Source organism: Pyricularia grisea, chromosome I, assembly GCF_004355905.1.
Source record: "Pyricularia grisea strain NI907 chromosome I, whole genome shotgun sequence".
Taxonomy (NCBI): domain Eukaryota; kingdom Fungi; phylum Ascomycota; class Sordariomycetes; order Magnaporthales; family Pyriculariaceae; genus Pyricularia; species Pyricularia grisea.
In genome coordinates, this window is record NC_044973.1 from 2,938,540 (window position 1) to 2,962,860 (window position 24,321).

Sequence of the window (24,321 nt, forward strand, 5' to 3'; positions counted from 1 at the left end):
GTTTTTCTTTTTTTTTCTTTTTCGTTTTTTTCTTGTGGTGTCTTTCTTTCCCCATTTATCGTAGCTTCCATGTTAGGTGTTCACTTTCAGCTCTCGTTCTTTACGTACTTGCTCTCCATCCCTAACATCATCCTACGCCGTAGTCTGATTGGGACCCGCCGAGGCCCGCAATCGAAATCCTCATCTTCCTCTGCTGGCTCTCCCACGCTGTCATAATCAGGCTCGTCTTCGTCTTCCTCTGCCTCTTCATCCTCGTCTTGGCGATCTCGATGATTAGTTCGATGTCCGTCATTTGCAGCCCCACCAGAGCCAGAGCCTCCACGGCCCGCAAGAGTCACAAACCACTTGCTGCTCTCTGGATCCTCCTCTGCCACAAAGCAGTCTGGATTTCCTTGCAGTGTGAGAAATGTCTCGTCCGCAGTCCACCACCATGGCCCAATCACATGGCCAATCGTTTCTTTTCTACCACCATACTTGATGATACCAGTATCCTTGTCGGCGTATATCCAGTTGAGCATGGGCGGATCAATCGATATTGTGCTCACGAGCCCCTTGTGTTGCTCCTCGCTTGGGTATGTAAAGTAATATCCTGTGAACTTGTGTCCTTCCACGGGACTTTCCTGGTGGTCAATCCAGAGCTGTGTGTGATTGAACCAACGAATCATGCTTTTCTGTCAGCCACATCCTTTCTGTCATTCCGTTTCATCCCATACCGTCCCCAATCTCATTCTTCATCTGAATGCCCAGTACGTCATCGGACGGTCAACTCTCCAGCCTCACCCCCCTTTTTCCTTCCCCCCCTGCCACAACACCACACCACACTCCACAACCGTTTACCCATCCCGACGCTTTCGCTTAGCGGGCTGGGACAAGGGAGGGCTTGTCTCGGTGTGCAGTGTGGCTGACATTTCAGCCGTGAAAATGTCCCTTCATGTTCGGCCTGGGTTTTGACCAGTAACCCTTTTTGGTCCTTGTTCGCCGGTACGTGTCGACCAAACAGCGAAGTGCGGGTAGAAACGACAAAGAAAAAAGACTTACTTTTCCATCTCTGAGCACCACCAATGCCTCCATGGGCTGGCGTCCACCTAGCGCTAGCTTCGCTGTAAGATGGAACTTGGCCTGCTCCTTTTGGGCCGCATTCTGCTTCTTCTGGGCGCTGATGGCCTCGGCGACCCCAATGGTCGTGGGGATGGCTCCGATGGTGAGCAGGCCGATGGCAAACATCTTGGTAGCTTGCAGATGAACTTGAAAATAAAAAAAATTAACAAAAGTTGAAAGTGGCGGACAAAGAAGTGGACGTTTCGCTTACTGATCGTTAATTACAACATCAACAAACAGCACAGAGAAACTATCCTCTGGGCCAGCGGCACCTAGTCTAGACTAAATTTGTCGGACCAGAGGAGGGAGAGCGGGCGGTTGCCTCCTTGCGATAACATGGGCATTCGCGTCCATACCCGTTGAAAAGGCGTCTGTCCAAAACAGGTTTGTGTCTTTTTCTTTGCTTCTTTTGGTCTTTGGAAAGTCGCCTGATAACATCTTCATGCCCGCCTCCCCCCGGCCTCGTCATTATATTCCAAATGTTTCCAAAAACTTGGTCTTAAACCAACTTCACGGCCTCGGCGTTTGTCGAAACTCCCGTGGTTCAGGTGTAAATGCAGTTTACGGAGTATGTCTGTTACAGTATTGTGTGGCCAGTGCCATGCAGAGGAACCAGCCCGTACTTGCACCAGTCCGTTCAGAAACGGCACACGCCCCCCTAGGGTATCAGCTCGCACTATCAGAATCCACAGTACCCAGCAACGGTACCTCCCGTCTACCTGGAATATTTCACACCCAGCTCTGTGGGGTGTACTTTTCTCATGTACCTTTACCCTGGTCGGTGCTCATTCTCCATCATGCATCCGAGGAGGTCTAGACCGAAAAGGGAACCCACACTCTGACTTTCGACTATATTCCTTTTGACCTCATCGACGTCACTGTTTCATACCCCAGAGCCACAACTGCCGCCTCCTGTGTGGTAACCCTTTCCCATCCCATAAGCATTTGTGCCATGGGACGAGCCATGAGACCTTGTCGACTTTCACCCACCTGGCCGCGTAGAGTGACGCAACCGTCGATCTTTGAAATTTCGACAGGGCTCAAGTGGCATCGAGGGGGAAGCAGAAGGGAAAAAAAACATGTTTTCTCTTCTATGCTCTAGTGGTTATTGCGTAGTGACATGTTATGCAGGGTCCTGCTTTTTTCCTTGGCCAAGCCTTTACCCGCCACGGTTGAGGGTATGATTTTTATACCATCCCTCCTGGTCCCTTTACCTCCAAGGTCTGTATAATCTTGGTTTCCTTCCATATTCCCCCACATCAATACCCTTTCCACTCCAAAGTACAGCCAACCTTTGTAGTCTTTGCTTCTTAGACGTACGCGAAAGCCATCATCAAAGTCGACTCAAAAGGTACCAGTCAAACATAGCAACTAGCTCAACATGTCTTCTCCTGTAAGTCAAGACATTGCTTTCACCTTGCGCGGATGATCTTCTTAGTCATAGCCGGCACTAATTAATATGCTGTAGAACCCCTGGGGCGGAAAGAAGAACGGCAAGGATGATAAGAAACAAGGCGAGACACCCGAGCAGAAGGTTGATGACCAGAAGCCCGAAGACCAGAAGCTTGGAGATCAAAAGCCTGCAGATCAAAAGTCCGAGGACCAGAAGCCCGTAGACACACAGGCTGAGGGCAACGAGCCCGCAGAGGCACAGGATGACGGAAAGCCCGAGGATGCTCAAGTAGGCGACAAGCCCGAGGACAACCCAGAGGCCACGGAAGCGCAAGAGGAAAAGCCTGACGCCAAGGCCGGCAAGTCAAAGAAAGACAAGGGCAAGAAGGTAGAGGAGCAGCCCAAGGAGGAACCCAAGGCCGAGCCAAAGAAGAACGCCAAGGACAACAAGAAGAAGGCAGTCCAGCAGGAAGAGGAGGACGACTACAGCGAGGACGACCAAGATGATGATGCTTATGACGATGATGAAGTCTACGATGATGACTACGCCGATGAGCAGTATGATGATGGCGAGCCGGCAGAGGAGGAGGAAGAGCTCGAGCCCGAGTACGACGAGGAGGAGGAGGAGGAAGACCAAGACTCCGCTCCCTCCATGTCTCAGCCCGCCACCCCCGACGAAAAGGAGGAGCCTTGGCGCCCGGAGCAGCAGCGCAAGCAAAAGTCGAGCGACCAGAAGAAGCAGGTCGAGAAGCGCAAGAAGAAGAGCAGCGGCGGCGGCAGCTCGCGCCAGCAGTACAGCCGCGAGGAGATGGAAGCCGAGATGCGCCAGCAGCAGCAACAATGGATGATGCAACAGCAGATGCAGCAACAGCAGATGCAGAAGAAGGACGACGGCGGCGGCAAGAACCCGCTCAAACTCCACTTGGAGCTGAACCTCGAGGTTGAGATCGAGCTCAAGGCCCGTATCCACGGTGACTTGACACTTGCCCTACTGTCAGTACCTCACTCCCCCCTTCCCCTTTGCAAGTCCCTAGTCGTTTGATGAACGTACAGCTGACTGATTAGTGAACAGTGATGGCATGTAAACAACCCCCGTCTGCCAGCTCTTTTTCCTTTGTTACCTTTTTCAAAATAATGTTTTATCTTTTTTTTTTGTTATCTTGTTAGCACTACCAGAGTGCTGCGGGTAACCGGTGACGGCAGTCGATACCAATATGTATAGCATACAAAGCATGTGATCCGTTTTTCCTTTGCATGTCCAATAAGTCTTGCCGGCGTTTGTTGTTTTTGTGTTCTTTCTTTTTTTTTTACGGCTCAAAGTTTAGCGATTCTCCTACAAAAACAGAACAAATCGAGAATTAATATGGTGCGTCGCTACCCTCGCGATCCCAGGCAGGGCTTGGGGCCGATGATGTATATACTATATAGGAACAGATCCCGAATCTGAAGAGATTTTAGTCCATACAAACCTTACTCCAATCACTGCCTACTGTTATTGCATGCCTTCGATGGTTTTTGCGTCTTGACTCTCGTAGCAGCGGGCTTAACCTGGGGGCCCATGAAAAAATAATTCCTGCAGAGGCAATTGTCTCATGATTGAAAGGTATCTATTCCCTTTTTATAATAATACAGATGGCAGTCAAGCAATGTGCTTTGTCTTATGATCCGGGATCCCAGGTCCGCCCTCCTTGGAGACCACAAAGAGCCGGAGATCTCCGTTAATGCAGCTCTTTGCATTACATTTCTCTCTCCATTTTGAAAGGAATGCGCCTGTTCTGTTTGTATCTAGAAATAACAGCCAATAGGATAACCAAGGGCTTTATGTTTAAGCAATGCATGTTTTGTACTAATTTGAGCCACGGTACGTGTGTAAAGAATCACAACATAATGCAGAAGATTTTTTTCCCCCCCGAATGGAAGTCACAGTCAAATATCAAGGAAACAAAAAACTTTATAGATGGGAGTTGGAAATTGATGGCACCCTTATTTCTAAGACCTTAAAACATCACATCCACTACTACATTCTCTCCTTTTATAAAATTGGTCACCAATTCGTAGATGACATGGATTATCAAATCGTCGTGTGGTAGATTATTTATGTCTGTATTTCTCTATGGCATAAGGGTTGTTCAAGGCCAATGCTTGCTATTGAATTCGCACACTTCTTGATTAGGACCGCGGGACCTTTCTGTCACATACGACCATACCCACTGGAATATACGGGATCCCGTCCGCTCTCCCCTAGTCAAACCAGTGAGGGCCGAACTAGTACTCAGGTGGGTGACCACTGGGGAATCCTCGGTGTTGTATGTTTTTTGCGGTAGTATGTTTTTATTTTTATCTGCCTTGAACATTAATCAAGGTTGTATTGCGCAAGGCAGTTACTACTTTTTAGTCATTTATTAATACCCTGTGGCTCTTTTGAATGCCAGTTAAATAGACCCAACACTGACGGGTCACCCTTTTTAGCCTTCGAAATTGCCTTGATTATATACTTTCATACATTGTATCAATAATGGCTGTCTATCATGAGATGTTTAAGGGAAAATGCCAAGGAGTTGGCCATCCTGAGAAGCCAAGTTTGGTACTGGTACTACTGAAACAAATGTTGGAAGTGGGAGGATTTGTACGTTCTGCCATGACAATCAAGTAGAGAAATGAATCTATTCTGTACTCGACGCCGCAGAACCACCACTTACCACTCTTGTCACTGAAGCAGCCTTGCTGTCTCGTAGAAGGGTGATGCGCTTTGCCCCAAGCTCATATCACGCGAGGCCCGAACCGGGCACGTTGAGGCTCCATGCGCCCATATATTTAGGCAATACAGGCGCAAGACGTGATATTTTTCCTCTCTTCAGTGAGCTGTCAAGTAGCATGTACTTTCAACCGTATGAGGAATCCGGTCCACCCAAAAACTGCGAAGACAGATTCGGGCAAGACTCTTCTGCGAAGCGTGGTGAGATAATATTTGACTAAAAGATCATGCGGTTCGTCGTCGGCCCCCATGTTCCGGAATCGTAATACTTGGAGGTGCAGGCCCCGAACGGCCCAGCCGTGGGTTGCTGTTCAGGTCGGCCAGACTGTGGTTCTAACCATTCAAGATAGCCGATGTTCGTTTGGGACGAGTGTCCACTGGCAGCTAGCTCCCTTTGAAACCAGTGTCTTTTTTGAGACCAGCCGTCACCCTTTCACGAAATATGCTTAGCTATTGCACCAACAACCAATTTACTCGACCCGCACACTCGTTAGGTTGACATAGGTCTAGACCCTAACGTAGCTGACCTTGGCTACAGAGCCAAGTTACATCAGAGACCCCGATGGTTCATCTCGTCTCGATTCATTCGCCTTGGTCGCTCGTTTGATATTATCGGGGTTCTGGCGAAGGTTCGTTCATTCACACTGGTTCGGAATATCCTAACGATTGCAATCGGGCTGAAGGTTTCCGGCATCAACCTGGCGCCAGGACAAAGAGTGTTCGGTAGCAGCGAGACTATCGGTCGCGACGATCAAAGGATCCCCCAAGTCTGTCGTTCATACTTCGAGTCGTCGATGACGTGTACAGCAAGGGCTGATATAGAGCAAAGTCGACGTCGCATGTGGATATCAGTGGGAGAATATGATGTATATCCGTCGGTATATAGCAGTAATGTGTTCCTGTAAGCTGAAAAAGATGTTGGGGTCACACCTTCGTATGTAGGCGGACAGACTGTCACCGTCTAACCCCGACCTATTGTGTATGGCGTTGGCATATATATAAACCTTGGATACCTCAACTATTCCAATCTGGTCCAAGTTTGGTACGGGGAGCGCTTTGATATTGGCTGGCCGAACACACGGGACCAAGACCTTTCTATTTATCAACGGCTCTTGTGCTAAAAACTTGATTTTGTCCGTGGCACAGCGTACGCAAACATGGCAATGCCAATACTACACCGCTTATGGGTGGAGATATTTGGATACTGGAACTGACTCGCCGATGCCATCTCGTGAGTGGAAACTCATTTGGGAGCTACCCCGACACCAAAGTTCAAATTGCTTCAAACCCACTCTACGATAGATCGAATTCAATAATGCCAAAAACAAAAATTCTAGACCACAACGCTATAATGCCGTGTGCTTTTAGCAGTCTCGATATACAGAGTCTCAATTAACACGCTTGTGTTGCAAACAGTTTGATGCTATACACTTATACGCAAGCTGAAGTTGCCAAACCTGTGGTAAGGTCAGGAAGGATGAAGGGATGCCAACCATTTCCAAGTTTTAGGTTGCTTGAACGGTATGTCAATCAGGGTCCTGACGACCAGAAACTGGGTATAGGTTCAACCCAGCTGGCGACACAGAGTAGCAAAAGTCATGTTGCTTTCTTCAAATGGAATGATAATGACAACATAAGCCATTGATTGACCATACCAAGTTCGCGTCAAAAAAAAAAAAAAAAAAAAAAAAAAAAAAAAGCAGCTTAAAATACTCTAAAAAGATGAAAGCAAAAACAAATCAAAGAGAGAACAGCACTCGAACTCATGGCGTTTGGCTCGAGAAGTCTTGGTAAACGCGGATGAAGATGATTGGTTGGCTTGTGTTTCTCAGCTCGAGATGCCCAGCCCGCGAATCGCTTCAACCGTCTTGTTTGGTTTAGCTTGGTGAGGATAATAGGGACCACCAGTGGACAGGCCCCAGACATCCCTTTCTTCATGCATTGCCCAATCATAGCTCTGGCAAACGTGGAAATAGCGGGGAGTGTTTTTGTCCGATATCGCCAGTGTAGAGTTCCAGAACCAAAAGGGCCCTTGGCTCGTGCACACTGTTTTCTTGAGACTTTGACAGCCACACGCGAGCATTTACCCGGATCAATACTACCTAAGGGCGAGGTCAGTTGTGCGCGACTTGATGAGCTTGTCCTAGTAACTCTGACTTGACGCGATTCGATTCAGGCAATGTTAAAATATCAAAACCCTTAAACGAGTCAAGTTAAACATAGAAAAAAAAAAGAAGAAAAAAAAAACATAGAAACAACCACACATGCACGTCAATTCAGACCAGAATATCTAGACTAGATAATACCTTTGACATTGTTCAACCTAATATTGTACACGGTACATAGGTACCACCTACCTTAGTGATGCCAAACGCCACATTCGCCCCACATCTCGGCTGGGGTTCGCCGTTGAGCGGGGATTCTGTGGAGGGACTGGATCGAAAATTTGTGAACTCCGATGGCGGCAAACATGACTCCACGATTCAGCCCAAAGGCGTGCCCTGCTTCAATTGTCATTGTCTGACAGGTTCTGGAAACATAGCTAGCCAGTAGCTTCTTTTTCTACTTCAACGGCCAGCCAAGAAAGCTCGTCGTCTCGTTCTTTTCTCACCTGTTGACGACTGAGAACAGATTCGAAATGCTTCGCACCGTTGGCCGCAACGCCCTGAGGGGCTCATCCAAGGGATGTCCACGAACCATTTCGACTCTCAAGCCCGCCACGACAACTATTGCCAAGCCTGGTAGCAGGACCCTTTCGACGCCAGCGACGGCAACAGCAACGTAAGTCAGAATCACGATCCGGCGAACAAACAGACACAAGTTACAAAAGCCATCACTACGCCTGGTCTTTTCGTCTTCTGTTACGTGTTGCCACCCCCACGCCAATTACACTACACGTCTCTGCCTGCACCCACAACCTGCATCTACAGATCTCGTAATTTCACGACAATGACCGACACTGACATTTTGGCTACAGCGCGCCCCGAACTAAGCCCAGCGCCAGCTTCAATGCTCGCCGCGATCCCCAGCCTCTCGTCAACCCTCGCTCGGGTGAGGCAGACGAATCGTAAGTTGCGCCGACACCGCTCTTACACCGCTAAGACCCCTACCGCCGTTGCGTTTGGAGGAGCACGAGACTGATTTGACCTTTGCATAGATTCATTGGCAAGACCGGTGGAGAGATTTTCCACGAGATGATGCTGAGGCAAAATGTCAAGCATATCTGTAAGCGTTGATTCACAAATTTTTACCCTCGATGCCAACCAAATATTCTGACACATGAGTCACAGTCGGTTACCCGGGCGGTGCTATCCTTCCGGTGTTCGACGCTATCTACAACTCAAAGCACATCGACTTTGTTCTCCCTAAGCATGAGCAAGGTGCCGGCCACATGGCGGAGGGCTATGCTCGCGCCTCAGGCAAACCCGGCGTTGTCCTTGTCACCTCCGGCCCCGGTGCCACAAATGTTATCACTCCCATGGCCGACGCTCTTGCCGACGGTACACCTCTGGTTGTTTTCTCAGGACAGGTCGTTACGTCCGCTATTGGAAGTGATGCCTTCCAGGAGGCTGATGTTATAGGAATCTCGCGGTCTTGCACCAAGTGGAACGTCATGGTTAAGAGTGTTGACGAGCTCCCGAGGAGAATAAACGAGGCCTTCGAGATCGCTACCAGCGGACGACCTGGCCCCGTTTTGGTTGATCTGCCCAAGGACGTCACAGCTAGTGTGCTGAGGAGGGCTATCCCAACCGAGACCTCGATTCCCTCTATCAGCGCTGCAGCAAGGGCTGTCCAAGAGGCAGGCCGAAGGCAGCTCGAGCACTCCATCAAACGCGTAGCCGATCTGGTCAACATTGCCAAGAAGCCCGTCATATACGCAGGCCAAGGTGTCATCTCGTCGGAAGGCGGTGTTGAACTTCTCAAGGCTCTTGCAGACAAGGCCTCGATTCCCGTCACCACCACCCTGCATGGTCTGGGTGCATTTGACGAGCTGGACGAGAAGGCGCTGCACATGCTTGGTATGCACGGTTCAGCCTATGCCAACATGTCGATGCAAGAGGCAGATTTGATCATTGCCCTTGGTGGCCGCTTCGACGACCGTGTCACTGGCAGCATTCCCAAATTTGCCCCTGCCGCCAAGCTTGCCGCTGCCGAAGGCCGTGGAGGTATTGTCCACTTCGAGATCATGCCCAAGAACATCAACAAGGTCGTTCAGGCAACAGAGGCCATTGAGGGTGACGTTGCTTCGAATCTGAAGCTGTTGCTCCCCAAGGTTGAACAACGATCTATGGCCGATCGCAAGGAGTGGTTCGACCAGATCAAGGAGTGGAAGGAGAAGTGGCCTCTGTCACATTACGAGAGGGCCGAGCGCAGTGGCCTCATCAAGCCCCAGACTCTGATTGAGGAGCTGAGCAATCTGACGGCTGATCGCAAGGATATGACCTACATCACAACCGGTGTTGGCCAGCACCAGATGTGGACAGCACAACACTTCAGGTGGAGGCACCCGCGGTCCATGATCACCTCTGGAGGTCTGGGTACCATGGGATATGGTCTGCCTGCGGCGATTGGCGCCAAGGTTGCCAGGCCAGATGCCTTGGTTATCGATATCGATGGCGATGCTTCGTTCAACATGACTCTGACGGAGCTTTCGACGGCGGCACAGTTCAACATTGGCGTCAAGGTCATTGTTTTGAACAACGAGGAGCAGGGAATGGTGACTCAATGGCAGAACTTGTTCTACGAGGACCGCTACTCACACACACATCAGCGCAACCCCGACTTCATGAAGCTTGCCGATGCAATGGACGTTCAACATCGCCGCGTTTCGAAGCCTGATGAGGTTGTTGATGCTCTGACGTGGCTGATCAACACCGATGGCCCGGCTCTGCTCGAGGTTATGACCGACAAGAAGGTACCTGTTTTGCCCATGGTGCCTGGAGGTAATGGTCTGCACGAGTTCATCTCATTTGATGCCAGTAAGTAATACGTCTCACGACATCCCCGTGGCCTGTTTCGAGGCTTAGGCATGATTTTAGTTCAATTTGCTAACTACCGCTTCACCCCATACAGGCAAGGATAAGCAACGGAGAGAGCTGATGCGCGCGAGGACGAACGGTCTGCACGGCTGAGCTGATAATGGGAAGTGGTTATTGAACGGGGTTTGCATGCGCTCACAGGGACAAATATCCTTCAGGGGTAATTCTGTTTTGGACAAAAAAGTTGGAACTTTTGTGATACCATGGTGTTAAGAATGTCTTATGGACAAGAGGACGATACATTTCAGCTACGGGAATGGTTAGCGGCTTGTGTAAATATTGCATCCTTTTATTTTTTTTCTTTTAGCTTCATATGCGTGCATTTAATGCGTTTCATTTCTATTTTATTCTTTTGTTTTTTTTTACTCTTTATTTTACCTTATATGAAGTGTCTCGCTTTCCTCGTCAGTATCATTGATATAAGTTATGTATCCAACTGTACAATGTTATAATAGCGGACCGTTCTAGATATTGCTCGTGGTGCTCAAGGTGTTCATTAGCAGTATCGGTATTTCAAGCTAGAGGTCGAAAAGCCTGAGAAATGCAACACATCTTTTTACCTTTTTTTTTTTTTTTTTTTTTTTTTTTTTTTTTTTTTTTTTTTTTTTTTTTTTTTTTTGCTATATCGTGAAAGATTTCACAAAATTTTAAGGGTCTTTATCGACCTCTCATGAAGACAGGGCATCACACCGGCACTAGCGGGACTACGGCCAGGGGAAGGGTTGTCATATGCACCCAGTTGCTGCTGTGCTTTGGTGGCCTGACGATCGGCTGCCAAAGGAGTACTTATTGCCTCGGACTTGTCCGTCATATTAGCTGGCGGACTTGGTCCAGTAACCAGCATCGACCTTGGTCGTATGAGACCTCTGGAATTCTGGCAATGCGTACTCATCTATTTTAGGCATTGAAGTCGTTCTTGAATTTGTTAGGTGGGCCCTGGAAGGGATGCACGATGAGCTTCTTGCGATTGCACACTATGAAATCTGATTACCATGAAAGTTTACCCGGAGAAGTGAGAGATTATATCGGCGCATGCAGCATTTGAACAGAACTGACTTATTGGTTGGTCATGAAGCGAAGCATGAAAAGCCGTTGCTCAGGATAATCAAGGACATATGTGATAGGAATAACGAAGCCCCGTGTTCTCTGGTCTTCCGGATTATGCTGTTGATTTCTACCTTATCGCCTAGCTAGAATGCGCTTCTGTTTTTCTCCACACCACTGTCTCTATCCAGCTCACTCCTGTAAATAGAGAATTGACTTCATAGCCTCAGGGCCAACGAGACGAGGCTTGACCACGATTGCCATAGCCTCACACGCCCGTCCCCAAAATCCCCAAAATTAACCATGATTTATTTCTTCTTCATGACACCACACAAGGCGATAGACACAATGAAAAAAGAGAGGGTTATCAAAAATTCCGCCAGGGTTGGCCCCGAAGGACAAACCAGAACGGTCGACGCCACGGTGTGCAATGCAGGTCTCCCGTTCTCCGGCTCCGTCTTCTTGATCACGGAACTCGGCCAACAAGGTCTGTAATAAGTTAGCAGCTACTCCGGTGTTATAGTCGGAGGTGATGGGGTCGGGAGAGACAAACTCACAAGTATGAAGAGAAAAAGGGAAGGGAAAAATGGGCGCCTCAGTTTTGTACCAACTTGAGTTGAAGATATACACGGATTTCAATGGTTAGTCAGCTGCAAACTACAGGGTGCACGTCCCCATCCTAGCATTAGTCAGCTGTGAACTGTTGGAAGCACGGTCCTTTCTGGACTTGGATCTCACGTGGATGTGCTGATGACTTTACTCCTTACTGTGATTGGATCTTGAAAGGTTGCCCAAATTTGACAGACTCCAGCACAATCTTCTCACCAGGGTGACGTCATTCAGTCCATTAATAGACCCCGCGGCACAAGCGGTATTCTTGAACACGCCTCAGTCCCCAGGTCAGGCGAGATCATAGTGGAAACCCTGTATCGTTGGTACCCAACCATAGAGCAAACAAAAATTCAATTGACTGCAGGTGAGCGGATCTCATCTGGACTGCGGTGCTTTTTTGGGTATCGCATCCCTCGTTGGGCGCGCCATTTTCAAAATAAGCTGATTCGTGTAATGAGGCGAGCGACCAAATCGTTGTGGGTTTGTCCGATATGGAAGCTTCCATTGGGCTGCATTTGACGGGCATATTCCATCTCACCGCATGGGCAATATCCATCTCAATATGACACAAGGATATAAATCATATTGACTAGCGTAGTGTCTATCACAGTATTGCCCTGTCTTTCCCTAGCTAGCCTCACAATCTTTTCTGGATTACGTAGTTCTCCCTAGCGGCAAGTAGACTTGGCACTTCCAGAATTGACGCGCCTTGGCACCTTTTTCAAAGTTCCCACGTTGCAGACAGACCGTGCTAAGCGAGCCGGAGTGGAATCTGACAATTGCTCTCAAAGACGAACTTCGCAACATCCGCGACCACTACAATAATCCAGGAGGTTTTGCATGGGATGGAAGTGACAACGAAACCGATCGAATAGCTTCCAGTATGTCCGATAGGATTCTATTTTAAAAGTTGCCTCTTCCTCACATTCATGCGTTACAGGTAAAGTACACTGCCCTGTCTGCTTGCTTTCAGTAGTAAGCTCATTACTGGTAACCCTGAACAAACCCCTTGCAGATCCCTTGTACCTTTGACCCTGGCGTAAATGGATGCCTTGGCTTGCACTGCCGACAATGGGACCACTGTATATGCCCAATGACCATTCCAATGACTGTTCAACAACCCCTCCCTCGCCAGCTAGGTACAAAGCAAGCTCCAGACCAAGGCACGGCATACATGTAGCTAGCGCACGCTTGCTTGACCTGTCCAGGATCCAAGCTTGGGGTAGAATGGCGGGCCCGCATAACTCAAGAGCAAGACCCTGAAATTGTTTGTCACCTTTTTTTTTTTTTTTTTTTTTTTTTTTTTTTCTTTGTGGAGTACCATTCTGGCGCCTCACTACAAACGGCACAGACGTGCTTCACCTCTACACTGATGCATTTTACTTGATTTTGCATTTCCCCTAACAGCATTGAGGGGCACGAGATTGAAGGGGATTTTTTTTTACCGCATACGAAACGCTATGCGCGGTAGGATCACGAGCCGGTGGTTTTGGTGACATTGGTGTGACCATTTTCTTCCCCCGCGGAAGAAAACCACCGCTGCTCATGGTAGACCAGCTAGCTACCTTTGCCCGAAGGTAGGTCGGTAGATACCTAAGCTAGGAAGCTAGCCTGAATGCAGGTCTCTTATTCCAACTAGGTACCCATCTAGACAAGATAGAATAGCTTAGACCGAGGAACGACAGCAACACCTGAGACACGCAGCTCTGGGCATGCTTGCAAGTTGAACTCTCTGCTTGAGGGCCCTTAGCTTTGCGCCAGTCTACGTTTGTTGTTTGTTGGGTGTCTCGTCGAATAAGAGTTTTGTCATAATCTGCCCTGTGAACGTGGAGGAAAGGCAGAGATAGAATAAAAAAGAGATATTAAGACGAAATAAAATGAGTTAATTAGGTAGGTACCTAGGTTAATAAGGCGAACAGATAACAACAAAGAAACGCCGAGGCGGGACTTATTTACCGCTTGGTCAGACATCCATTGAATGCAGCCATTCAATGCAGCCAAGGTCGACACAATGATGATATGAGACGGGAGCGACCGTGACCGATCGCAGCCATGCAAGACCAGACAAACTGATAGGGACAAGGCAAAAGTAAAATCTTTGGCGTCGAGTTCTCTTCATCCACCCTACCAATCGAGATTGAGACATTTAAAATCAAGCCATGAAAAAAAAAATCATATCCCCCTCAACCGAAAGGCGACACATGTTAACTCTTTCAACCTCCAACCCGATTTTTGAATTGATATACCCATAAAACAGGCACCAGAGAACCCTCCGTGCCAAGCCAGTGGATGACGTGCGTGCACCGCCCAAAGTGCCAGCCACGTTGTCTTACTGGAGTTGTTCCTGCATTCTCACCCGTTGGATTGACTGTCAATCTTTGCCAATAAGCCAAATAGGCCAAACAAAGCAGGTTGCGCCGACCTGCTTTCAAGACCTGGGCTAGAGCGACGTCTTCTACCTTTCCGTCATATAGGTACCTTCAGGCAACTAGAGTGCCTACATTTTACCTTGACTGCCTACTTACAGCCCCCTAGGTTAGGTGCCTTGACTCCTTGGCCTGTTAAGCGACCACCCCCGTCAAAAGATCCATCGCACACAACCTCAATTCGCTCAACATTTCCGAGTACAGTCAGAAGACATCTCGAGTCCAGTCAGACAAAAGAACCCTCAGAAACAATAAAACTGGTAAGTTCGCATGATCATTCGGCTTGCAAATACACGTCACCCAAAGAGAGAGAGAGCAAAAAAAAAAAAAAAAAAAAAAAAAAAAAAAAAAAGAGAGAGAGAAAAGCCCTGTGTCCCAAAAAAGAAAAGTCCCCTGTTTTTCTTTTGGTCAAAAACTTGGATCGCCAAAACTCACTCCACTTGTGTCAATCGCACGCCAAACTGGGCCGTCACGACAGGTCACACGCCCGCCGCCGCCCTGTTGACAGCCCTGGGAAGCTTTTTGCGTCAATTCATTTATTATTATTACCCGCCATCATGTTAATCCTGCGTGTGCCCACCACTCCTGTCCACCACAACTCTCACTCGTGTGCTTCTTGGGATCCCACTTCACCAAGTATTCGGATCCCTCATCCAAACTGGTATCTAACTCGTGAGCAAGAAGAGACGACCGCTTCGCAGCAGAACCATCATCGTAGAAAACCCTACGAGAACAGTACCACCAATAACCATGTGAGTCCTGCCCCACCCGTTTATTCTGCTCGATTCGATTCATTCCTCCTTGACGTACGTCAGTCAGTTTTGCTGTTGGTTGGTTGCTGACCTTTTCGCCAATTTCACTCGCGGCGCAGCCCACAATCTCAATTGATAAACATATATTCTCAAGACAAGCTGCACAATCGCCTATGCTCTTGGAAAACCACGACTACCGCATATCGCAGATTTTAGCAACGGTTCTCAAGATGAGCACTGCAGGCCCGGCCGCGCCCAGCGCCGTGATACAGACGAACCCCCACCCCTCCACAGTGACACCTTTTGCCGAGTCATCAACGAGGACCACAATCAATGGCGGGGACAAGGCCAAATCGGACGCCTCGACCGGCGACGATGCAACGCAGAAGAAGAAACACAGCCTCTTTGGTCTAGGCAACAAGAAACCAGTCGAGGAACCTCTCAGGACGCCTCCTCCCACCTCAAATGCGACAACAATTCCTGGACCAGCTCCCGTCACGCCGAGGGAGTCCCCGTCTCGGAGAACAACCGGATCGCCTACGCCCGCGCGAGCCTTGTCCAACTCCCCAGGTCTCTCCCCTCGTCTCGGCTCGCCCGCTGGCTCCCAGATCTTTGAGCGCGACGTTCAGGAGACGGCGGTCGCCTTGCCAACCTCGCCAGCGATCCCTTCGCACATTGCGACGGAAGATCTGATCCCCCCAGTGCTTGATGCCTCGTCAGAGGCGATTACAGATGATCGTATCGATCCGGATACTGTTGAGATTGTGACGCACACCTCGCACCAGCCCGCTGCCCTAGCTGTGACAGGCGCCGCAGTCAATTCGGCCACGCAGTCGTTGTCTTCGCTGCACAACACAGTTGAGGGGTCATGGGCCGATCAGCTTGCTAGCTTCGAGCATGACCGCAGTGGCGGCGGGGACGGGGCCAGCAATTACGGATCCCTTGACGCATCCGACGTGAAGAGGCTGTCTTTCATCTCGTTTGCCGATGTTGTCCAAGCCGAGCACGGTCACGCTGCTGCCACGTCGCGGGATAGCATACACCTACCCGCAGGCCTGACGAGTCTCAACTCCCTGACGGCGCGATCGCCTTCACCGGTCAGGTCGCCTGTTTCGTCGCAAGGTGGCGGGCCAACTGCCTCGTCACCACCGACGTCCAAGTCTGGGAGTATCAGGGGCATCGACGCATCGCCATCGCGTAAACCGCTGCTGGGGCTCAATGCTGCCGCTGCTCTGGGCCCGAACAGCCCTCCGTTGAGCACTGCGACTTCACATGTCGAGGGCGATCTCAAGATCGAGACAATGTCGCAAGCTTTGCGTCGGACCGGCAGCGCAGATCTCAGTGGAGTAACGAGTTTCCCGACCAGCCCGGTTGAGGGACCTTCGCGTTGAGAAAAGAAGAAAAGAAACTCAGGATAGTATAAGAAAGAGAGTTGGATTTTGATTTCTTTGTTACTTTTTTTTTTACTTTGTTTTTGTTTCTTGCTCTTATGGATACTCCCTTTCGCAATTGGCTTTCTCTTTGGTATTCAACCGTTACATAAAAACGCCACTTTTTTGTCTTTTTTTTTCTTTTTTTTCTTTTTTCTTTTTTTTTTGCTGCGTGGAGAGGAATTTGGGAATTAGGTTTTGAAGAAGACTCCCGCGCTTATTTATGTCTAGCTTATGTCTCGAAGCCATTCATTGTCCATGACGCGTTCCTCTTAACAGATTGATATATCATATCTTATCTCGACTATGTTTGTTTCCAGACTTACATAACTGGTTACAGTATGAATAAAAGATGATTTTGTGGAGCTTGTTTGTCTATTGACTTTGTAGGGTTTCTGGGCATATTCCAGTTCTAGTTCGAGAATATGCTAGTCGTCCTGCACGTGGACAACTTTAAAGTTTATTTTCGGTTTCGGGTGTCGAAAAAACGTGGTAGGTTACTCTTTAATCATAAATTGGTGACCAAATTTTTACGAAAGCAGGGTAAATGGACGGCGGCATACATCAATCAGTGCTCAGTAAGCATATCAACACGAAGAGGCCGAGAACGGGCCCCCCAAATATGACTCTGAGCCTTATGACGTCGCTATGCTATCAAACACTCAAAGCGTCAACGACCAAGCCAGGTTTGGTCGTGTTGGAGCGGGTCTCGGCAGTGCCCAAACTACCTTACGTACCTGCCCTTGGCTTTTGATTGATTCAAACGAAGGGCCCTTTCTGAGTTTCTCTAGGCTAAAAAGCGGCCAGCTTTATTTTCGTCAACGAAGCTTGTCTAAGGCTAGAAGGAGCAAACATGGGCCGGCCGAGGCTTTCTCTTTTCGTCTATTACCAAAAAGAAAAGGTCGCCTCTACTCATAGAGCAACTCTCTCTACCTGCCTATTCAAGCACATGTTAGGCCCAACTACCTAGACAATCTCTGGGGAAGCGGGCCCTTGATACGAAACATGAGTGGATGAGAAGACGATTCTGGAGTCTGGACTGTGGGTTCCTTTCTTTCCAAGTCCACTTCTTGCCCCCGGCCTTCGCCCCGATCTTCGGCCCTCGTCTGCCGGCGCAAAAGATAGCAGCCCAAAACGCCTAGGGATCTGTGGGGATTTAATGGGCTTGTGTCCGTGGTACTAACGATCTTTGGGCTATTTTGTTTGATTGCGATTTCTCTACCCAATTATGACTCCTCCAGTAAATTTTTGTTGGTAGCCCTTTTCGAATGTCGATTTCGCATACCGTGTAATTATTGCCTTTTCTCTACTAAGAGCTGAGTTTCTGTTGATATAGCTTGTTAAAGATATCAGTTTGGGACATTATCTATATAACTTGGTCAAGACAATTGGTTCAAACAATATCGTCACCAGCAGCCTTTTCTCATCCCCCGGAAGTCAGTCCAATGTGCTGGGCCGCACATAACAGGGTAATCCTTTATCTGACAATAGCACGGCTGGCAAGCTTGCTGCCGCCGAGGGCATGAACGGGAAACCCGGTGATGAAAAGTCCGCCGAGGACGCTTACCACCAAAACCAGGGGCCACCATCGAACCACCTCACCGACGATGCGCTGAACAGCCGGGAAGGAACCGGTCCCAGCAAGGACGCCGGTGGAAACCTCCACCCGGAGTCCGCCGCCGCGTCGACGGCATCGAGGCGACGCAGCGGGGACGCACACTCTACGACCTCGACGAACCGCGACAGCGACCACGACGAAGACGACGATGGGCTCTCGCGCGTGTCGACGCACGCCTCCATGGGCCCCGACGGCGTGGCCGAGGTGGAGCAGTACAGCTCCTTCGTCGAGGTGCCCGATGAGGTGTACGACCGCTTCTCGCGGCGCCGCAAGCTGCTCATCGTGGCCGTCCTGTCGTTCTGCTCGTTCCTCGCGCCGATGGCGAGCACGACGGTACTCTCGGCCGTCCCAGAGGTCGCGGCGGAGTACGATACCACGGGGACGATCATCAACTTGAGCAATGCGCTTTACAGTGGGTGTTTCTTTTTTTTTCTTTTTTCTTTTTTATATGCAAACGAGTTTTTGTTCTGTGGTTCCCAGTGTGTCTTTTTGGAACTATCTGTGCCGACTGACCTGTTTTGTGTCAAAAAGTGTTGTTCATGGGCCTGTCGCCCATGTTTTGGGGCCCTCTGAGCCAGGTGTATGGGCGGCGGATCATCAACCTGACGACTGCGGCCCTGTTCTTCGTCTGCAGCATCGGCACGGCGCTTGCGCCAAACCTGGTAGCCTTTTTCATATTCCGCATCTTAACTGCGTTTGAGGGGACATCTTTCATTCTTGTGGGATCTACTTGCATCAGGTAGGTTGTAGCCTCTGTTTGCAGTTTTCTAACATTCATCAGCGTTTTACTGCGTAGTGAAAACTCGGGACCAGAAAACGAGTCTCAAAGACGAACTAACACAGTCACAGCGACATATACCGCCCTACAGAGCGCGCAACAGGCATGGGGTGGTTCCTATCAGGGACTCTAATCGGCCCGGCCATAGGCCCGTTCGTGGGCGGCATCATAGTCACCTTCCAGTCCTGGCGCGTCATATTCTGGCTTCAGACAGCGCTGGCGGGCACAGCCGTGCTTCTTGCCTTCTTCTTCCTGCCCGAGACGGCACATCACAAAAAGATCGACGACCTAGTCGGCTACTCCGGAGCGCGCAAGGCACGAGTCCTGGCCTCCATGATCAACCCGCTGCGCGTGATCCGGCTGTACGCGTACCCGAACCTCATGATCACGGGGCTGGCAGCGTCGGCGCTGCTCTTCAACATGTATAGCCTTTTGACGCCGATCCGCTACGTGCTCAACCCGCGCTTCGGGCTGACGACGCCGCTCCAGGGCGGGCTCTTCTACCTCGCCCCGGGCTGCGGCTACCTCGTCGGAACCTTTGTCGGCGGCCGCTACGCAGACTACACGGTGCGCCGGTACATGGGAAAAAAGGGCGGGCAGCGCGTGCCCGAGGACCGCCTCCGGTCCGCCCTGCCCTTCATGGGCATCGTGATCCCGGCCTGCACGCTGGCGTACGGGTGGGGCGTCGAGCGCAACAGCGGCGGGATCCCGCTCGCCGTCATTATGCTTTTCCTCCAGGGAGTTGCGCAGCTGTTTTGCTTCCCGAGCCTGAACACCTACTGCCTCGACGTGATGCAGAGCCGAGCGCCAGAGGTCGTCGCGGGGAACTACATGATGCGGTACCTGTTTGCGTGCCTGGGAACGGCCGTCGTCCTGCCCGCGATCCAGAGCATCGGAGTCGGGTGGTTCAGCACCGTCAGCGCGGCCTTTACCATGTTTGGCGCGGCGGGCCTGGTCGCCAGCGTGGCGTGGGGCAAGAGGTGGCGAGAAGGGATGGACGCCGAGAGGAGGAGGAAGAGGAGCGAGAAGAGTAAGCGGAGGGCCAAGGCGGGAGATGGTGGTGAGTCGGGCGTCGTACCGTCATAGGATAGAAGGCCGATATGGGGAATCCCATACAATACTCCTACGAAAACTATGTGGTATAGTAGGGGCAGTTGGGATGACGGGGGCCGTCGAATTATGGGACGGGAACACATGACTTTTGCTCCGGGCAAACCAACCAGCAGTTCTGGTGACTCGCATCCCGGACGGATGAGCGGCTAGCTTTCTTGGGTATTGTCTGAGAAAGGTTGATCTGAGTAGAACATTCCGACCTGGATACCAAGAATAGCTTGGAAACTTTGCGTCTGATTACGTGTGGTGTACCGCCACACTACATTTCTTACGGAGAATATACGTAGTGTTTTACACCATATTAATCCGAATGCGGGAGAAAAAAAAAAAAAAAAAAAAAAAAAAAAAAAAAAAAAAAAAAAAAAAAAAAAAAAAAAAAAAAAAAAAAAAAAAAGAACACCCCAGAGTTGGTCCATCTACTTGGGAGTTCTAGATTGGTACGTAATCCTCGACTCTATTTCTGAAGCTTACGGAGGCTGTGAAGGAGGCGAGTGCCCGTTATTGATGGGATGGAAAATGGCTTTGTATCCGTCTATCCCGGACTGGGAGGGATGACGTTATCTCTCAAGTTCAAAAACTTAGTCGAGACTATGCAGAGAGTAGAGTAATGAATGGGCTGTAGCGTTCGGCAGGCATAGTTCCTTGGTTGCTTTTTTTGGGCGCTGGGGGATGCCTGATCAGGTTTATAGGTTCATTCACAGATAGAGCAAGCGTCTCACGGAAGAACCGACAACGACTGTACACGACATGACGACTGTTCATTACGACATCACTAAACGGCAGTAGGTTTAAACATTCAAAAAGTTGGAAATGTCAATGAAACCCGAGGTTGAGGGAGTGTTTTAGAGACGAACCGGTTGGGCAGGGGGGACGATCACGTAAGAGGTGCAAACAAGCCAAAGCCCAGTAAGTTTTTTTTTTTTTTTTTTTTGTGATTGAGATTTTGCCTTTTCCATGCATGGCGAACAGCGCTTGTTGTGATGATTTGTAAACCTGGGTAGCATAAATGAATAGGAGATCAGGTGGGGGGAAAGGCAAACATGTACTAAGAAGATATATTTCGGGAGAATTGGTGTGTCGTAAGTGGAGAGCATGGCGAAAGAAAAATGTCTTGGAAAGGCATCGAAAACGAGTCGTCCTCAAAACAAGCTCAATCCTGGGGCGTTGGTGCCTCTTGGTGAAACAGTGGGTTTTACCACGTACATAGTAGTAGTAGTAGTATTATTAATATTACTATTATCATTTTCCCCCTCCCTTTGTTTCGCATTTCTTTGGGGCTCTCTTCTCTCTCTCTCTCTCTCTATCTCTCCTCTTCCCCGTGAGCTGAATCGGTTGCCGAATTTAGACTGAAAATCTTTACCTGTTATCGTTCAAGTAGTGTTTATAATGCACCTTGAGTTTGAAATAGTCAATCAGTCGCAATTGCATGTCATAAATGTTAGATTTGTACATGACAAAAAAAAAAAAAAGAGGGGCGTCGTGTTTGGTGACAAAGCGAGAACGCGGCAGTTGAGGCTGCAGGAACTTAGGTTCTTACTCTGTACCACGAGTGGCCACCGTTCGTTCGGGTTCGATCGTACTTTGATAAACGCCGAGACCGTATGTACCTACCTTATGTAGGTAGCTAGTCGGTTGATTGATTGGTGGCCAGGGTTTCTGCGCACGACCTGCAGGGTCTCTTTTTCCATTGGGTTTTATAGTGGGGGTTTGATGGATACTGAAGTAACTCTCCTGAGGAAAGGATGTTGTACTGGTATCAAATCTTTCCACCCGACGGTAACTACAGAGTAGGGTAGGTACCTATCTCAAAATCACCTCCTTTGACGGGTATAGTGCGGTTACAAAGAAAGGATAGCTTGAAGCGAAAGATGCCACTTGATTCTGTGCAACCATGCCCATGTAGGATCAACTAACCGATTGACAATTGCGAAACCACCTAATGAACCTCGTACTTGGGAAAAAGCAATTTATACAAGGATTCAGAAACAGATACTCATTGAGCCGACCGACCTGCATACAGTCAATAATAATCAATGACATCCGATTTCATGTCACATTCAGCTTGTAGTAAGTAGAAAATCGAAGAAAAAAAAAGAGAAGAAAGAATCACGAGCCAAGCCAATTTGCAGGGACAGCAAACAAACTACCAGACGTCTGTCTGTCTATTCTACTGTACGTCGCAAGTACAAACATACATCGTAACTCGCATGTGGCCATTTTTCTAGAATTCTAAATTGTCTTTGTCAAGATTTGACCAACAAAGCACCCGACCCCCTTCTTCGTTGCCAGCCCCGTTCTTGATCGGCCCAACTCACAAAATCTTGGGACGAATCTTGGAAAAACTGGGAACGAAAAAGGGTCATGCAAACCGGGTTAATGCTAAGGCCCCTGTTCTTTGTCCCCGATTTCAGTATCAACAGCCTGGTCGAAGGGGGTTAAAGGGTGACGATCACTTGTTCCAGCAGCCCAGTGAATCACCTGTCGTTCGGGGATTCCAAAGGACCAAGGAAAAAAAAAGGGGACAAAAAGAAGCATTGAACAAAATATGGTAACCCTAGATCCACACCTGAAATGTCATGCTAGAACAATTTTGGTTCTAGACTTTGAGTCTGGCACCAAAACATTTACTACGTACGTTTTATGCCATGTGTTATTACCCACCCCCATGGTATGTAGGCAGCCAAGCCATTTTTTTTTTTTTTGAACGCCAAGTAACGTTTTGGAAATCCGATTTCTTGGAAACAGAACGAAGCATTTTCTGATTTCTTGGACAAAGGTCTCGGCGCAGGAACCTGCAGAGAAAAAAAGGAGTAGTGCATCTTTAGACGACAAAGGAAAATGGAAGAGAGGCGGCGAGTGGAAAAAAAAAAAAAAAAAAAAAAAAAAAAAAAAAAAAAAAAAAAAAAAAAAAAAAAAACTACAGAAATCAAAACATAGCCTACCTGCCAAGATAAAATCCCCGATTTATCCATGCCATCACTGTGTATACTCAGTACGGTTCTTGGTAATAAAGAACCCAAAAAAACAACATACCAAGCAAAATCCATGGAAACAATAGATGAGCTGGCAATGCGTTGGTGTGTTGTCAATGTTGATCCTATTTTATCCTTCCAACATTTTACTTGGTACCATTGCAGTTCGCATCAAATATGCAAATCGCAATTGCACATGAACTCAAAATAAAAAATAATAATAATAAAAATTAACATGGTTTCTATCAACTGACGTATCCTTTTTTTTGTCTCTCTGTTTTCCCCCCACGAGCCACGGTCCGATTTCTGATCTTGTTCCACCTTGTGTAAACCAAGCAAGGTACGCGGTAATGAGTGGAACAACCAGCTGACACCCACGAGGAAAAAAAAAAAGAATTGAGGATGCGTACGTGATTTTTTTCTCTTCTTCTTTTCCATCTCATGTATAAGAAAGTCGAGAATCGAGTAACGTCCGTCCCGACTTTTAAACTACATCAAAAGCGATGATTTGATTGGTGCAATAAGTTCGATTATCATCCTGTACTACAATACTACAACTCACGCAAGTTTCGTTAACGTTAGTTTGGATTTACGCGATTCCCACCTGTCAATTCTCCTAGGTACACATTAGTCAAATAACCAAACTAACATCCCCGTAGGGGACCCCTCCCCCTCCCCCCTTCCTTTACGACATCACAATGCTACCGTATAATACCATAGTGGGTTTTAGTTGGCACAAGCTCCGAGCACTCCATAGTAAGAAGAAATAAAAAGAGGAAACCAGGATCCCCATAACCGCGGGACCACCCTCCCGAAACAACAGCCGTGTGGAGATGATGCGAGGTCTATTTCACGGCCGCCAAGTAAAGCAGACACCGAACCGAAGAGGGGGGGCGATACCGCGCAGGCGAGGGTGTGTGTGTGTGTGGGATGAAGAGGGTCCAAAACTGAGCCCAGCCCAAGAAAAAAATAATTATAATAAAAGAAGAGAGAGAGAGAGAGGGAGAGAGAGTGCATGACACGACTAGGTACACTAACACGGTAGTGGCCAATGTGGCCCGTCTGAGCTCGACACACCCTGACCAGGTTACCCATTTTGTCTGATCCTGGGGTTATTCTTGCCAACGATGCAATGCGAGGATAAACATGAAAGGAGAAAAAAAAAGGAAACACGTTGTTGGCCCGATGTCGCATCGAGGGGAACGTTGTCGAGAATACCATAGCGGAAAAAAGCTTACTGTGGTGGAGCAACAAGATCACCCTTCGGTAAAGGAGCAGAGGAAGGAAGGCCT

General features: G+C 48.8%; 7 protein-coding genes across 7 annotated transcripts; 6 read left to right on the forward strand and 1 right to left on the reverse strand.

Annotated features, from left to right (window-relative positions):
• Nucleotides 1-86: 86 nt before the first annotated feature.
• On the reverse strand, nucleotides 87-1,224 carry PgNI_05937 (uncharacterized protein; the record flags this gene model as incomplete). The annotated part of the gene is made up of 2 exons (XM_031125966.1): nucleotides 87-638; nucleotides 1,039-1,224. The coding sequence occupies 2 exons, from the start codon at nucleotides 1,222-1,224 to the stop codon at nucleotides 87-89; spliced, it is 738 nt and encodes a 245-aa protein (XP_030982328.1).
• PgNI_05938 (uncharacterized protein) lies at nucleotides 434-992 on the forward strand (the record flags this gene model as incomplete). The annotated part of the gene is made up of 2 exons (XM_031125967.1): nucleotides 434-572; nucleotides 914-992. Coding segments are annotated over exons 1-2 (174 nt in total), but the record flags the coding sequence as incomplete, so codon positions are not given.
• A 991-nt stretch (nucleotides 1,225-2,215) lies between the features above and the next one.
• PgNI_05939 (uncharacterized protein) lies at nucleotides 2,216-3,946 on the forward strand. Its single transcript, XM_031125968.1, has 3 exons — nucleotides 2,216-2,491; nucleotides 2,567-3,483; nucleotides 3,563-3,946. The coding sequence occupies exons 1-3, from the start codon at nucleotides 2,480-2,482 to the stop codon at nucleotides 3,573-3,575; spliced, it is 942 nt and encodes a 313-aa protein (XP_030982996.1). The 5' UTR covers nucleotides 2,216-2,479; the 3' UTR covers nucleotides 3,576-3,946.
• A 3,794-nt stretch (nucleotides 3,947-7,740) lies between these two features.
• Nucleotides 7,741-10,721, forward strand: PgNI_05940 (uncharacterized protein). The gene is made up of 5 exons (XM_031125969.1): nucleotides 7,741-8,026; nucleotides 8,223-8,312; nucleotides 8,403-8,470; nucleotides 8,536-10,224; nucleotides 10,319-10,721. The coding sequence occupies exons 1-5, from the start codon at nucleotides 7,884-7,886 to the stop codon at nucleotides 10,375-10,377; spliced, it is 2,049 nt and encodes a 682-aa protein (XP_030982004.1). The 5' UTR covers nucleotides 7,741-7,883; the 3' UTR covers nucleotides 10,378-10,721.
• A 928-nt stretch (nucleotides 10,722-11,649) lies between these two features.
• PgNI_05941 (uncharacterized protein) lies at nucleotides 11,650-11,823 on the forward strand (the record flags this gene model as incomplete). The annotated part of the gene is made up of 1 exon (XM_031125970.1): nucleotides 11,650-11,823. One exon carries the CDS (start codon nucleotides 11,650-11,652, stop codon nucleotides 11,821-11,823), a length of 174 nt encoding a protein of 57 aa, XP_030982003.1.
• Nucleotides 11,824-14,743: 2,920 nt separating this feature from the next.
• On the forward strand, nucleotides 14,744-16,763 carry PgNI_05942 (uncharacterized protein). Its single transcript, XM_031125971.1, has 2 exons — nucleotides 14,744-15,118; nucleotides 15,238-16,763. The coding sequence occupies exons 1-2, from the start codon at nucleotides 14,924-14,926 to the stop codon at nucleotides 16,507-16,509; spliced, it is 1,467 nt and encodes a 488-aa protein (XP_030982006.1). The 5' UTR covers nucleotides 14,744-14,923; the 3' UTR covers nucleotides 16,510-16,763.
• A 1,277-nt stretch (nucleotides 16,764-18,040) lies between these two features.
• PgNI_05943 (uncharacterized protein) lies at nucleotides 18,041-20,030 on the forward strand (the record flags this gene model as incomplete). The annotated part of the gene is made up of 3 exons (XM_031125972.1): nucleotides 18,041-18,578; nucleotides 18,698-18,905; nucleotides 19,016-20,030. Coding segments are annotated over 3 exons (1,761 nt in total), but the record flags the coding sequence as incomplete, so codon positions are not given.
• Nucleotides 20,031-24,321: the final 4,291 nt, after the last annotated feature.